The sequence below is a fragment of the Leptonychotes weddellii genome, chromosome 5 (assembly GCF_054177405.1).
Source record: "Leptonychotes weddellii isolate Sample4059 chromosome 5, ASM5417740v2, whole genome shotgun sequence".
NCBI lineage: Eukaryota > Metazoa > Chordata > Mammalia > Carnivora > Phocidae > Leptonychotes > Leptonychotes weddellii.
This window is the reverse complement of record NC_138373.1, coordinates 100,651,284-100,666,761: the sequence shown is the minus strand read 5'-3', so window position 1 is coordinate 100,666,761 and position 15,478 is coordinate 100,651,284. Positions and strand designations below refer to the sequence as shown.

The following is a 15,478-nucleotide window of genomic DNA, read 5'->3' as shown; positions in this document are numbered from 1 at the left end:
GAAGAGAACCCATCTGTCACTGGAGTCAGATCAGGAGACAATGGTACCTGTGCGCTGGGGAGGCCTGACTACCCCGTGAGATTGAATCATGCACATGAAAAATTTCAGATGAAATTCCTCTTTACGCATGGCTGTCTCCTAGAAATAGAGATGGAGTTTAATCCATTTGAACAGATCTGTGGAATGATTAGGTTGGACAAAACAGACATGGATCAGGTACGCCCAATACTAAAGGCCTTAGGACATGACAATATAAAATATCAGTATATGAAGGGATACAAATGATCTACTTTTATGTATTTGACAGGACAAGATCTCCTGAATTCAGCAAGTATTCTCCTTTTTACCTCAGAGTAGGTAAAAGGCTGGGGCCTCCAGAGGCTCCCCTTCTTTAAGTCTGAGCTCAGACTTCTGAGGTCTGGAGGGCCTACTCAGAAGCATTTCCTCCAAGACTTCTAGAGAGGGCCTGGGTCCAGAGGCCAAGTTGAAGGACTTGGCAAAAAGTCTGAATGAACAAACGTATTTCTTCTCATTATTTTCTTTTTAAAAGTAGGGCACAGATTACACGTTAATCCATTCAGTCACAGGAACACCACCAGGGCCATTTAGTTCTTCAGAGGGCCGACACCTGGGTCCTTTTCTACCTTTACTCAGAAAAGTACATCTCTGGTGGACCCCCAATAGCTCTCCTCACACCTCTGCCCATGTTTCAAACTCCTCCAGAGTCTGGAAGGTTCTACATGTTTCCGGAGTCTAACCTAAGCTCATCCTAAGATGCTTTCTTTTTTTTTCTTTTTCCAAATGGCCAATCAAGCATGATGTGATGCAAAGAATACAGGACTGCAAGTTAAGAAACTTGTTTCCTAGTCCCAGATCTGCCATGCACTTTATAACTTTGGGAAATGACTTCACTTCCCTGAAACTGTTAGGACTAAAATCTTTCTCACAACCACTACAACCACCAACGTTCCGTGATTCTCAATAATACACGAAACAGAGCTCGACTCAGCTCTCAGGTCTGCTTCTGTCAAGGTGGCCACAAGTTCCCGCCAGCCGAGGGAGGGCCACAGCGAAAAGCTGCCATGGAAACCAGAGCGAAAGCAAAAATCGCCGAGCGGAACCAGAAGACGGCGTGCAAGGGGATCGAGGGAACAGAAAAAAGCGAAGGACGACCGGTACACTAACAGTAATCCGAGAACGAGAACGAGAGAAACCGCAAACTGAAAGGGGAACAGGGAAACGATGACTTCACGCTTAGATGGTCCCTGGGCTTCTCAGGCCTGGCCACACTGCGCAGGCGTTCCCCTGGTCCTCAACTCTGCTCTTTGACCTCCCGCTCCACCCCCCCCCCCTCCGCAGCCACCGGGCGGCTCTTCCGGTGTTGTGGAGGCTGTTCCGGTTCGCGGCGGTTCCCGGGTTTTGCGTTCCGCGCCCGGCCGGAAACCCCTTCGCATAGCAGCCGGTTCCGGTTCGGTGAGTGGCGGCGGGAAGCTGGGGGAGGGGTGAGGATGGAGGGAGCCTGGGCCGGGAGGCAGTGCCGGTCCGGGCCCAGCAGCCTGGGCTGGGCTGGGCGGAAGCGGGGAGGGCTGTGGGGACGGCGCTTTTCCCTCTGCCCCGCCCCCTGGGACCACCCCCCCTCCCCCCTGCTATCCACCGGCCGCGATCTGGTCGGCGGCCGTTAGTTAGGCTTCCCGAGGCCGGTTCTTCAGGCCCCTTTCTCCTGGGCCGGGGAGAGGCCGTCTCCCTGCCGTTACCACGGGCCCCGTCTCAGCGGCCAGCCCTACTTGTGGGGAAAAGGCCGGTTGGGATTTCGGGGCTTTCCCGCCCGGGCAGGGTCTTCTCTCAAGGGAAAGCCGGGAAGCTCAGCTTTCTGTTACACCTGCTTCACCTCCCGACTTCCTTGAGACCTGAATGGTATTTCTCGACTACTTCTGCGTCTCACGTAAACATTTCTCCAACTCTTTTACTCTGTGGTATCTCCCTGAGCTGTGAAAACGCTAGTGCCACCACCAGAGAGAAACGGCTGGACCCTTCTGCCCAGGTTATGAAAATTCCCTTAAACTGCCACGGTTTGCTTACCTGGCTCATCGCCTCCTGGTCATTCCCTTGAACCGTCTCTTTCTTGGTTGTTCCCTAACGTGGTCTCTCTGGATATATGCCCGGCTTCTCTTGAGCTTGGTGATTTCTGTTTATCGGTGCCTCTGCAGTGTGTTCACTATCTTGTTGGCAATAACTTACTCCTTTATCACTTTCAAGTCAGCCTTATTAAGGTCATTTCACTTCACATTTGGTACACTTATTTGGGGTGGTGGTGATGCTTGTGAAGTTTATATAAAGCCTTATATAGGCTACCACCGATGTTACTTAGGGTCTTTGTTCTAATCGGATATTCTGAATGGAGTAGATCACATCATCTCCTGAATCTTTATCCTTTGTAGAGATAATTTGTGTTAAGCACTCGTGTTGAAAGATAGATTACACTGAATTTGAAATTAGAGTTACAGTGAAGCCTTAAGCATCTCGTAAGCATGAGCCCTCAACCTTCTTCCAATTAGAGATCCCCTGTTTTCCCTTTAGTCCCAATTTTGGAAGCCTCATTTCGTTTTTATTTTGAGAAGTCTCATTCATTTTTGCCTGATTCCAATTAATTATCCCGACTGCAGACCTGGTCTTCATCATGTCACCCATCTGATGAGTTAAATCTGGAGCGAGCAAATGGATTAAAAAACAGGTTCTGCCACTTCAGGCTAAGGTGATGTAACTCTTGACTACTGCTTTGAAAGTCTTTCCTTTCCTTTACCTGACTCCCACGCCTCCTGCCAATGCACCAGCTTTATTTCTTGCTATAAGTATCTGTTGATGGATCTGGTTTCCCCCAGTAGACAGCGTTTCAGCAGCAGGGACCAGTTGTTACTCATCTTTGTATCCTTAGTACCTCGTATGTAATTGGTGCACCGTAAATGTTTGTGTACTAAAGAAGTTGAATGCTTATTTTTTTTCGGTGTTAGAGTGTTAAGGTGTTAAGAGTCTAATTGGGAGAGATTACATGTAAAAGTATGAGAAACAAAAACAAATACGTGATGATATACTGCAAACTGTATCATATATATGATATATATTTTTATATGAGTTCAGAGTAGGAGGATTCACACGATCACTTCCACACCCTTCTCATATCGAAAATTATTCTAACCACATTTGGTCCTGGATAAAGCTAATTGCCTCTCCTCGGTATATACTTTCTAGCAACTTCATGGTAACTGTAAACATTCTCTTTTATAACCACCTCTTTGCATGTAAGCTTATACATGTTTTGTTCTACTTGTTACATTCTGTTACTGTCAAGACTTTGCCATCTTTTTTTTCTTTCAGATCTCCTGTTACTTTTGTGTTCAGCTATTAACTTGACTTCACCTGAATACCTGTAACAGCTTATATTCTTTTAGTAAATTGATGACCAGTGTGAACTAGGAAATGTTATTGGAATACTTTTCTTTCTTTTTTTTAATAAAGATTTTTATTTATTTGAGAGAGAGAATGAGAGAGAGAGCATGAGAGGGGGGAGGGTAAGAGGGAGAAGCAGACCCCCTGCTGAGCAGGGAGCCCTGATACGGGATTCAATCCCCGGACTCCAGGATCATGACCTGAGCTGAAGGTAGTTGCTTACCAACTGAGCCACCCAGGCGCCCCTAGAATACTTTTCTTAAAAGGAAAAAATTCTTAGGCTTGCAAGAATTTGGTGGCATCAAAGTTTCCAGATCCAGCATTTCATGTTGAATCTTGGAGTAAAATATCTCTACTTCTAATGTAAATGCGCATAAATGGCAAAAAGAAAGTAACATAAGCACCTGAAGAAGCTGAATGTATTTGTATTAAAATGTCAATATGGGGCTTTAATTATTAAAATTATGAAACTGTGGATCCCCCAGGACCATCCCCAAGAGATGAATTTTATCTTGCCAAAGTGTATGAATCTTTGAATGAAGATATGTTAAAGGATACCATGTTTTGTGGTGGTTGTTGAAAGCACATTTGCTTGGGAGTTAGGATACCCTGGATTTTTATCTTCCCTTTGCCCCATCTGTGTGATTTCAGGCAAGTCACTTAACCTTTCTGGACATAGTCTCTAAAATTCTTTGATTTCTTGATTCCCTCTTTACATCTATCTTAGCAATGCAAAGGAAGCAACATGGGATTGTTCTACTGGGCACCAAGCTTTTAAATTGGCATTCTCCTTAAATCAACAAAAAAGGCTAGTGATGACATTTAATGAAATAGCCTAAAAAAGTGAAATGTGAAAAAGCCACTGCTAGTTTATTGGTTGATAGGATTTTTTCCCTTAACGTGGAACCCAGGGAATTTCTTTATTTAAAAAGGAAGAAGGGGAAAGAATAACCTGGAGAATTTCCAAATAGCAGCTTTTTGTTAAGTTGAGCATTTGGAAACATACTCAAAGCCTAAATATAAGGCTTAAGTTATTTGGGAATCCTCCCCAGCAAGACTGGGTGATCAGATGATTACTCTGCTTAGTCTGTAGGTATGCCAGGAAAAGCTCAAGCAGGCTTCCTTCGTGTGTGCACTTCATTGCGACCATAAGGAGTACCTAATAGCATCATCCAGTCTCCTTAGTAGATTGAAGCCCTGATATTGCTAAAGTGGATTGATAAAGTTGATTATAAACTAAAGTTGATGAAGTGCTCAATCTTTTTAAAAATATGGTCATAATATTATGAATATAGTAAGTGTGACTGTTACCATCCCTAGTCTCCTCTTGGATCTGCCAAGAATCATGAGTGCCAAGGATATGTTTATTAACCTAGTTCCAAGCAGTTAGGCTTTTAAATTCCTTTTTCTGGGAAAATTAGATACATCAGAGGAGAAAATAATTTCGTGTAGGCAAAGGGGCTTTGGTTTGTAACGGGAGAGAAAGTACTTTAGTACAACTGGGAAGTATTTCTTGATTGTTCTTAGAATATCAGTAGCTATATTTGGCCACTGACTAAAACATATGGAAGAGAAGTCTAATGGTACCACCATAAGATCTATCACTTGTTTATAAAATGGTTTACCATGAGGTAATAGAGCAATGGATTTCTTGGTTGTAATTTCAGTGCAGTCACTGACTAACTTTATGACCATATGCAAATTAATCTCCAAAGGGTTGGCACTACCAACTTCTTGCTGTAATAGTCTGTGATTCTGTGGGTAGTCCATAATTGCTGTTTAATATAGCTCAGGGTTCAGAAATGTTTGGAATTGCCTCAACTAGTTTTAGTTTCTATTCTCTTCCCATCAAGTCATCTCTCCTTACCACCTTATATTTTTCTCTACTAAGAACACAAATGTCACTTTGAGTGGCTTCCTGTTCTATAATTATATGAAGGAGCTGTTTCAGTATGTAACATTTCTGTTTTCTGTCTTCTTTTATAGGACTTTGTATCTTTGCTAAAGTCAGTGATGTGAAAGGACCTGACATGGGTAAGTCTGACTATGAAATAGTAATTCAGTCCTTTTAGTTACTCTGATTAGTTCAGTTGAATCGAAAGAATGGTTTTTGTTTTTGTTTTTTAACATTTTCAGTATTTGCATCTTTGTGCTTAATAATAATCTTAAAGGAGATCTCAACCTAATTATGTAATAATGACAATTTTCTTTTGGTTGAGACATTGTTTATAGCATCATTTGGAAGCGTTTTTCATTCATTGTATTGAAAAAGCCAGATACACACTAGCAGACATTTATTATGTGCCAGGCCTTATTCTGAGTACTTAAAATATATTAATTCATTTCATTTTTTACAACTGCCTTACACGGGTGCCTAATATCAACAAGGAAACTGAGGCACAGAGGTTAAGAAACAACTTTAACTGGTAGAGCCAGAATTTAAACTCAGGCAGCCTGGTTCCAGAGTCCTTATTCTTTCGTACTGTGTTATACTAACTTCTGTATGATAAATAATTTGATTAAGGTAGATTTTAAATTTCATTTAGCTAGTAGCATTGAGAATTGTGATTACAACATTTTCCACTATTTATAGTTCTTTATGTCTATAAAGGGGATCAATACAAGGTCAGGACTAGTAGCCAGTTAGGAATAGTTTGAACAATTTATTTATACAGTTAGATCTTATAACATTCCATGTGCTCCTTTTTAAGTCACGTTAGTCTTCTCTCTTCTGTTTTTTTCTTTTGCTTAGTCTACCTTCTCTCTCCCCTGGTCATCTGTTTCACTTTTTCTCTAATTGTTGATGTCACTGTAAGTCACTAAATTCCGTCGCTCTGATCTGTTACTATTCTAGCTCTTTTATACTAACAAAGGTCTCAAAGGTGGTGATACGTCCTCTATCAAAGGTGGTTATGAAGTAAGGTTCTGCCATAGCATCACAGTAATTGAGCTGATACCTGTTAAGAGCCAGATGAATAAACGATACTTTTTGCAGAAAAAAGTTCAGGTACATTATTTTTTAAAGCACCTTTTTGAGTTAGACAAAGGAAATAAACAGTTGTTAACAGTGTTTGTTTCTGAATGGTGAAATTTCTTTCCCTTTTTTTTAATAGTTAAATTTTTTTCTATAGTTGAAACATTCAAAGTTTTTCTTAGGGAAAATTTCATTTTTTTAAAAAAAACTTTGAGTTAAGCTTTTTTTTATACTTGCACAAGTTTTGAACTATTTGGTAGATAGATGATCTCAGTCAGTTCCAAATGAGCCAATTTCTGCATGTGGGCCTCTTTTTGACAATGACATTTTGAGATTTCTGGCCAATGGTTAGTTCTGAACGAGAGGTTTTATTTGACTATAGAGATGTTCTTTGGGAATCATTTTTATTAGGTGAAATGATTTGTTCATAGGAAAGTAGTTATTGAAGAATTATGTGACCTGAATTAATTCGGATTCTTTCCTCAGATGATATTGCTGATAGGATGAGGATGGATGCTGGAGAAGTAACTTTAGTGAACCACAACTCCATATTCAAAACCCATCTCCTGGCACAAACAGGCTTTCCAGAGGACCAGCTTTCATTTTCTGACCATCAGGTTAGGAATAATTTTCTTCCCTTAGTTAATGAATTCGTTTGGCTTAAGTTTTCATCTGATGTAATTTAAATGCCACACTCAAAAGGATAAACATATATAAACTTTTTAGAATCAGTATTTCTGATGTTTTGAATTCTTTTTGATAAAGTTAAGACAAGAACTATGCTGTGTATGAGTTTTTTGAGAACAATATCTTTTAGAAAACTTTTTATTATTTCTGTGCATATTACAATTACCAAAGCACAGGTCAGTGTTCTTTTAAACTAGTGTCTTAAAATTGCTGAGCATTAAATGTGGGGAAATATGTAAATATACAGAAGCTTTGAGATTTCCCTGTGCTATAAAATGTAATTTCTCAAAGGACTAGTATCAACAGCATCCCCTGGGAGTTTGTTAGAAGTGCAGAATCCCAGGCTTCACCCCAGACCTACGGAATCAGAATCTACAGTTTTAAAAATTCCCAGCTGATAAATAGAAATACCACATGATCCAATAATTTTTCTCCTGGGTACTTACCCAAAGAAAATGAAAACACTAAATCAAAAAGACATATGCACCCTTATGTTTATTGCAGCATTATTTACAATAGCCAAAACATGGAAGCAACCTAAACGTCCACTGATAGAAGAATGGGTAAGGAAGATGTGGTATACATATACACATATCATGCAGCCATAAAAAAGGATGGGATCTTGCCATTTGTGACAGTATGCATAGACCTAGAGAGTATTATGCTAAGTGAAATAAGACTGAAAGACAAATATCATACGATTTCACTAATATGTAGAATCTGAAAAACAAAACAAAATGACAGAATTTGATCTGTAAATACAGAGAACAAACTGATGGTTATGGGGAGGGGAGGTGGAGCAAAGTGGGTGAAGGTGAGTGGGAGGTACAGGCTTCCAGTTATGGAGTGAATAAGTCACAGAAATAAAAGACATAGCATAGGGAATATAGTGTGACAGATGGTAGCTACATTTGTGGTGAGGATAGCATAACATATAGAAAAGTTGGATCACTATGTTGTACACCTGAAGCCAGTGTAACATTGTATGTCAGCTATGCTGAAATTAAAACATTTTTTAAAAAAAGAAAAAAAAAGCTCCAGTTGGGTTATTTGCACATTAGGGTTTGAGGAACATTGTTAATAAAGCAGTCTTTCTCAGTAGGAAAGCCATTACTAATATGGATGAGACAGTTCTTTACTATGTGAATCTCTCCCAAGCAAAGCAGAATGTTTAGCATTCTTGGCCCTTGGGCACTAAATATGTGTAACATCTGCCCCCAGTAATCATTTTTGGAAACTGAATATATAGTCACACATTTCCAGATTAGTACTGGGGTGCAGCCCCACCCTTGATTAAGAACTTCTGTATGAAGTTATCAAAAGATTCAAAACCAGGTTCATTTGTCACCCTCTTTGATAAATGATACAACTGGCTTTCAGAACAGGATATACTGTGTGCATATTTACCTTTTAATGAGTATCCTTTGAATTAAGTTGTATAACAGATACTTTGCCTATTTTTCCCCCTTGAAGCCTCAGTCATCAGATTGCCTATGTGTTTTCCTTTCTTATTAGTGTGTAGTTTCTTTATAATATATAAAAATATAATTATACTGAATTCTGAAATATGTCATAACCTTGTTTAATGATACATTTTTCCAAACATAAATTTTTATTCCATTTTATTGTCAAAAATATGATTTAAGAAAAATCTTTTGCTTTGTTTAGATTTTACCTTCCAGGGAAGGAAATTTGGACCGATCTTATACATGTTCTACGAGAAGTGCAGCTTATAATCCAAATTATTATTCAGGTATGACATATTACTTGGAGTCACAGCATTTGTACCATTCAGATTTCTTCCTAGCAAATTGTGTGTGTTTACCATCTCTAGAGCGAAAACATTGTCAAAAGCAAAATGGTATTTTCTCCACTAAAACATCACTGTGTGTGGGGGAGAGGGGAGGTTACTATAATACTTTACTGACCTAGTCTCAACCACTTACATTTAATGGAAAAGTTTTTTGGGGATCTATTTTTTTACTTGTTCATTATGTCATTGTGAAAAGCAGTACAGCTTTGGTTTTGACTTTTTTTTTTTTAAGATCTGTGTGTATAATGTAAAGGATATTTGTTTTGGATTGATATAAAGCACAGAGTTAGCCTATTTCTATTCTGCTTGAAACCATGAATCCTGAAAAATTATTTCTACCCAAGCTTGTCCCTCCATCAGGGCAGGAAATGTTAACTACATGTTTCTGTCTAGCACCTGCCACAGCCATGCTTGCATATTCAAAGGCTTGCCTGTTCAGCTTGTGATCCATGGCAGAAGTCAGCATTCTCTAGGCTCTTCCTAGTCCCTGGCCTGCCCGACTTTCCATCTGCCCCCTTCCTAAGGTTAGGACTTCCAGTGATCTTCTGGCTCTGTCTTGGGGAAGCTAAGAGGTTTTTGTTGATTAGCTTCCTGGCAGTACGACCCAGGAAGATTATAGTGCCTTCCCATGTCTTATCACTCCTAATGCTTCAGTCTCCTTACCTTCCCACAAATATGGGAATATTAGTAATACTGTTGAACCTGCCCTAATAGGATTTTTATAAGGATAAATTGAGGTAATAAATATGAAATGCAAATAATAATTATTGTTGTTATTTGGCTTCCTCAGGATTCTTTGTCAGCAAGATGAGATCTCGTCCCCTAAAAAGACGTTAGTATGATGATCTTTTAGATTTATATTATATTTAAATGTCATTTAGGTGGGTGGTACTTTACCCTGGGCTCTGAATTTCCTCTTGTGGTATGGGAAATGGTCTCCACAAAGTATGTGCATAGTTTGTGTAGGAAAATCAGTTAACTGGCTCAGAAAGTAACTCTGCCATCATTATTATTGGAAAGGCCTTTCCGATGAGCAGAGAGCCTGACATCTAGTTGGATAGTTCATTATTAATCCTAGGGAAAGGACAGTTGAGTGGATAATGAAATGAGATCATTAGTATTTCCATTTGAACTCAGGCTGTGCTTGCTTATAATTTCATATTGTTGATTTACCATTGGATAGAATATTTACTTTTAGTTTAAAATAATTGCTTAATAATAAACAATTATATATAGAAAATTATACTCAAAATCTGCTGACCATAACAACTCAACTCTGTGGCCTTATCCATGTGGACATACATGATATACATTGTATGATTCAATACAGATCTTTTTTAGCCCAATATTTTAATTTTTACTTTTCCATCTGTTTACATGTTATTCTTGGTGTCTACCTTTTTCTGTTGATTTCTAATAATCCATGGAACTGATATGCACATTCACAATGCTTTATGTGCAATTCCAAAATCCAGAAAGCTCTGAAAACCAGAAATTCTTTTCATAATTCATTTGGCATCCAGACTGACCCGACCTGAATTCGTTCCTTGGCAAAACCCACATGAACTGACATGAAGCTATTTATATTTTTTCTTCTATTTATTTCTGTAAATATGAGTATTTATATATTTCACTGCAGATATATCAATATGTTTGATTACAGGGTGTAGCTTCAAATTATACCTTGAAGTGTTACATAGTATATCCCAGGTTATCTTTCTAAAATTCCAAAAATTTTAAATTCAGAAGTGCAGTGGGACCTAGGGGACTATGATTTAGGATAATGGTCCCATTCCTTCATTTGCTTCATTATTTTCTCTATAGTTTAGGTCTCCTTCACACTTACTATTTTTAGCTATTGTAAATAATATGACTTAAAAACATTTGTATATATAGCCTTTTTTCTTTTAAATTTCATTACACCTTTGATATTCATAAAGGATATATCCGAGATCATCTCAGATCTTCATGTTCTTGACTATGGTGGTATTTGACCAGATTCTTGGCTTTCTACTCAATTGCATGACTCTTGAGAGGTACATTTTTCCTATGTTTGTCATCATACCATAAGTTGATCCTTATATCAGAATGTTACACTGAAGTTTTGTCTCTCATTTGAAGGCTATTTTTTAGGGAAAAAAAATTACTTCATGACAGTTACTGTATACATGATGATGAATAGCGAATAGCAACAGTGAATAACAAAGCCATATTGAAATGGGGATGCTGAGCTATTAGATTCATTCTCTAAATTACAGCCTGAAGCAGAGGATTCAGATTTGTGCCTCTACCAAATTTCATCTCATCCCTGACCAAACAAATGTATGGCATGTCACAGTCCTCCAGGGTTGCTCTCTGACAATCAAAATTTTAAATCTGTGAAGGCCAAGGGTTTCAATACTTTTTTCTTAAAGTCTTCAATTTAAATCTACTTTTTACTGTGTATTTTTCTTAACTTCATTCCTTTGCCACACCCATTCCAATTGATTGTAAGTCCTGCGGAATTTTGTCTCTGCTCTCTCCTTTGTATGTCTTCTTTTCCGATAATCCCGACATTGATTTCTGTAGTCAGTCACCTTGAGCTTCATTGCTTGATTGGGCGAGATGGGGGTCTCCAGTTTACCTGCCTTAGTCTTCTCATTTTGTCTTGGTGTTTGTCTCCTCTCTTGCTATTCTCTTTTCCATCAAGGTGAAAACAAACATGGGAAAGCCCCAAACTTTAGAATCTAGGGTCTGGAGCTTACCATTTACTGCTTTACTGCATCTGCCTCTCTGTATCAAGTTTTTTAAAAATTTGCTTCTTAATCCACTTAATATTAGACTATTAAAAAAAACTTTTTTAGAAAGCAGAGAAAATGCAACTCTTTTACTTTAGTAACTTACTGCTGGTCAGACTTCAAGACCTCTTGCTTTTATTAACACAATTGAAAATTAAAACATTTTAAACACTAAACAAAAGTAGATTAAGATGAAAAGAAATGATTTTGCTCTTGCTTAGAATCATTATCAACATCTTATCTTTGGAAAATATGTTAAATTAGGTTGCCATACTGGCATTTAGTAGATGATTTAAAGCATCCTGCTATTTATAATAACGAAATCTGAAAGTTAACAGGAGCAACTGATGATGGTTACTTTCATTGTAAGTGATTGCCTGACATACTTTTTTTAAAATATAAAGTTTATTTCATTATGTCCATAAAAGTATTGCTTGTCCTTGTAGAAAATTTGTAGAGAAAGGTAGAAAAATACCCATCATTCTATTATTGGAACACAACCAAAATTAAACTTTTGGTGTATTTCCTTATAGTTTTGTGTGTGCGTATGTAGACGTAGTAAGTTACCTTATTTGTGGCATTTGCAATCTGATTTCTTAACGATGACAGAATACCAGGTTAAACCATCACTAAAAAGAGTGTCTGCAGCCCCATGTGGGTCCCTCTCTAGCTCTGCTTGATTACATCAGCAATAGAAGACTACTGATTGCTTTCATTGAGTGGGGATGGAACCACCTTGTTCTGGTTAAACAGACTGCCTGATCCTGTGCTCTTCCCTTGCATTTAAAAGCTGAAGCCTTTGTGAAATGCCATTGAGGAGGCTACTTTGGCTTATCCTTGGTCTCAAATTTCACACTTATCAGGGTAATTTTGCATTTTTGGTAGACATTCCTCAAGTAGACATCTCTAGTTAGATCATTCCCTAATCATATTTTAGCAAAGAAGCATAAGAGACAGATTTCTACTGTTATTACTTTGCATTTAAAGATTAAAATGTTCTGGTCCTTTAATGCTACTCATTTTTTTTTATTAGCCTTATGTTTCTCTCCTTAAAGTAGTAATAGTAATAGATGCTAAGCATAGATACTGATTGCAAAGGTACAAGGTTATAGTTAATTTTGAGAGTAAATTTAATTATTAGAGTAGGTTCATTCAGTGGTGAATCAACTGGTACTAATACCACCCCTGAATGCTGCTTTTTTCCTTGTCTTATTTATCCTAAATCCTGATAATCTTGATAAAAAAAACTCACAAAAAAACCAAACAAACAAACGCCACAGTACAAAACTTATTTTCGTCAGCTACCCTATTTTTTGGATACAGTATCAAAAGCCACGTTAAATATTTTAAAATAATATTGTGCAGAGTTCTATAGTGATATGCTTTGAAAGAGGATCTTCAAAATGATGTTAGCATTAGGCAAAAATTCAGAAAATAGAGAATTATCATTCTCATTTTTGCACTGGTGCTCCTCAGAGTTCCATAACCTGACATCTGAAGTTATTTTGAAGGTGCTGTTTTAAATTGTTTGATCCTGCTGATAGGGAGAGGTGGATTTAGAAATTATTCTATTCCTGGGGTACCTGGGTGACTCAGTTGTTTGAGCATCCAATACTTGATCTCAGCTCAGGTCTTGATCTCAGGCTCGTGAGTTCGAGCCCTGCGTTGGGCTCTTTGCTGGGTGTGGAGCCTACTTAAAAAAAAAAAAAAAAAAAAAGGAAAAAATTTTCTTACCCCAGTTTGTAAGCCACAAGTCAGGAGATTCAAATAATAAATAATCCTTAGTCTGATTGCAATAACAAGCATTGGAGGGAGTATTGATATGTCTGATGATTATGACATTAAGTGACCGAACGTTATCATACCAGAACCAGATGCATATGATGGGTCATTCCTGCCATAAGCCAGCCAGAATAAGCAGCAATGAGGTTATCTCTGCTCTTAGAGAGAGCCCCTGAGTCGTGAACATGGTAATTAAAAATAAGAAAGTGACACCAGCTGCTTATTAAGCGATAACTGTTGTTCATTTGAATTACAATTCTCCTTGGCCCTCCACCTGCTTTCTTACTGGTCTGGCCTACCTTCTTTCAGGCCCAGGCCTGGGAGTGCTTGCAAGATATAGTTGGGGTAAAATGTTGACTTTTGGTGGACACCACGGAGTCACATTGATGCAGATAAGGCACATGGCTGTGGCAGGATTCAGCTCCTTCATCAATTTTCAGGTTAGTATGGCTGAATCAATTATAGTTTGTAGAAGTTCCCTTACTGCAGACTTTACTGGCAGTTGAGACTGGGATCTTTCTTCCATGAGAGACATGGTGCTTTACCACATTACTTTGGAATACAATGTTGGACATGGTTGCAGTCATATGGAAAACTACTGTAGGTATTTGTCTAATTATTCGAACTTTTATTCTTTTAGACAACCCTTCCTCAGACAGTTTTCTTGGCTCAGGAGATTTAAGAACCTTTGGCCAGAGTGCAAATGGCCAGTGGAGAAATTCCACTCCAGCATCAGGTTCAACTTTACAAAAATCAAGAAACAGCCGAAGTCTTTACCTCGAAACCCGAAAGACCTCAAGGTAGGTATTCTGGCCTCCTAGTTCACAAGCCTTTCCTCTGATATAAGAGAAAATGGCCATGAGATAGTTGTTGACACTGGCATTTTATTTTATTTATTTATTTTTGGGGTGCAAAAAGGTGGTTTTATTAAAGCATGGGGACAGAACCCTTGGGCAGAAAGAGCTGTTGCCCCGGAATTGTGGAGAGCAGCTTGACATTGGCATTTTAAAGGAGTAACATTGTTTCTGAATTTTAAACTGTGAAAATATGGACAAATCCATTTTAAACTTTCAACTTTTAATTTACTTGGTGCTGAATTTTGGTGACAGCCGAAGTTTCTCATTAGAGGAGAGTTTTGAGGGAAGTCTTGGTGCATCTGAGTATTTTGGGATTAATATGGCTGTTATGAATCTTAAATTTCTACAACTTCAGTAGCAAAGAAATCAGTACATTTTATAGGCTTTCACATGAGCAGAGACCTGGCTTAAACCAACGAAGTTCTGCACTTCATGGCCTTAGTCAATAGACCTAAACTACCTCTCTTAGAAAATAGAGTTATGAATTCTTTATAACTGTTTTCTTTTTCCTTTTTAGCCCAATTTTATAAGTGCTACCTATTCCCTCACCAAGCTTATACTGATCATTAAAGACAGATGAAGTTTGGCTTAGAAACTTTTCCCTCAGCAACTTTATTAGTAAAATATATATATTTTTAAATATTACTTATGACTTCTTAAATTTTACTCTGGTGATGGATTTTAGGAATATGGGATCATTTAATTTCCTGCTTAGGCAATGCTAAGCTTTCTGTCGTTGATTGAAACCAATGAGATAGCCTTTATTTTATGATTATTAGCACATGGACTCTGGAAACATGTGTCAGTACTCCCAGGGGTCTTCCCCACTTCTTAATATATTTTTAAATTACACAAGAATTCATTAATGCATTCACATTGTAAAAATTAAAACACTGCCAATAAAACTAAAGATCCTTGACCATTCCTCACAATCTTATTCCCCTCCCTTTGGTGTGTTTCCTTCCAAACCGTTCCCCTATGCTTGGGTTTGTTTTTTTTTTCCTCCTATGTAGCATGAGATGTATGCTATGTATACTATGAAATGTATAATGCTATTTTGTCTTCATTAAAGATTTTCTATATGTATTATTTGGCAAATTGCTTTTTTTACCCGATAAGGCCATACTGTTATTTTTTTTAAATA

At 38.0% G+C, this 15,478-nt stretch overlaps 2 protein-coding genes across 3 annotated transcripts in view; one reads left to right on the top strand and one right to left on the bottom strand.

The window, feature by feature from the left end:
• Positions 1 to 2,100, bottom strand: part of PFKM (phosphofructokinase, muscle) — a 45,693-nt gene extending 43,593 nt beyond the window's left edge. Inside the window, exon 1 of one of the 2 annotated variants that reach the window (XM_081821566.1) lies at positions 2,080 to 2,100. Coding sequence is in view for 1 of the 2 variants with exons in the window: in XM_081821565.1 (XP_081677691.1) it covers positions 48 to 129 (82 nt within the window). In the remaining variant the exon portion in view is untranslated. Of the gene's footprint in view, positions 1 to 47; positions 139 to 2,079 lie in introns of those variants that run through there. The other variant, XM_081821565.1, reaches the window with a different exon arrangement.
• Positions 1,013 to 15,478, top strand: part of SENP1 (SUMO specific peptidase 1) — a 53,605-nt gene continuing 39,139 nt past the window's right edge. Inside the window, exons 1-5 of the mRNA XM_081821567.1 lie at positions 1,013 to 1,473; positions 5,431 to 5,478; positions 6,905 to 7,035; positions 8,774 to 8,858; positions 14,118 to 14,277. Coding sequence (XP_081677693.1) covers positions 5,475 to 5,478; positions 6,905 to 7,035; positions 8,774 to 8,858; positions 14,118 to 14,277 — 380 coding nt within the window. The 5' untranslated portion in view covers positions 1,013 to 1,473; positions 5,431 to 5,474. The remainder of the gene's footprint in view (positions 1,474 to 5,430; positions 5,479 to 6,904; positions 7,036 to 8,773; positions 8,859 to 14,117; positions 14,278 to 15,478) is intronic.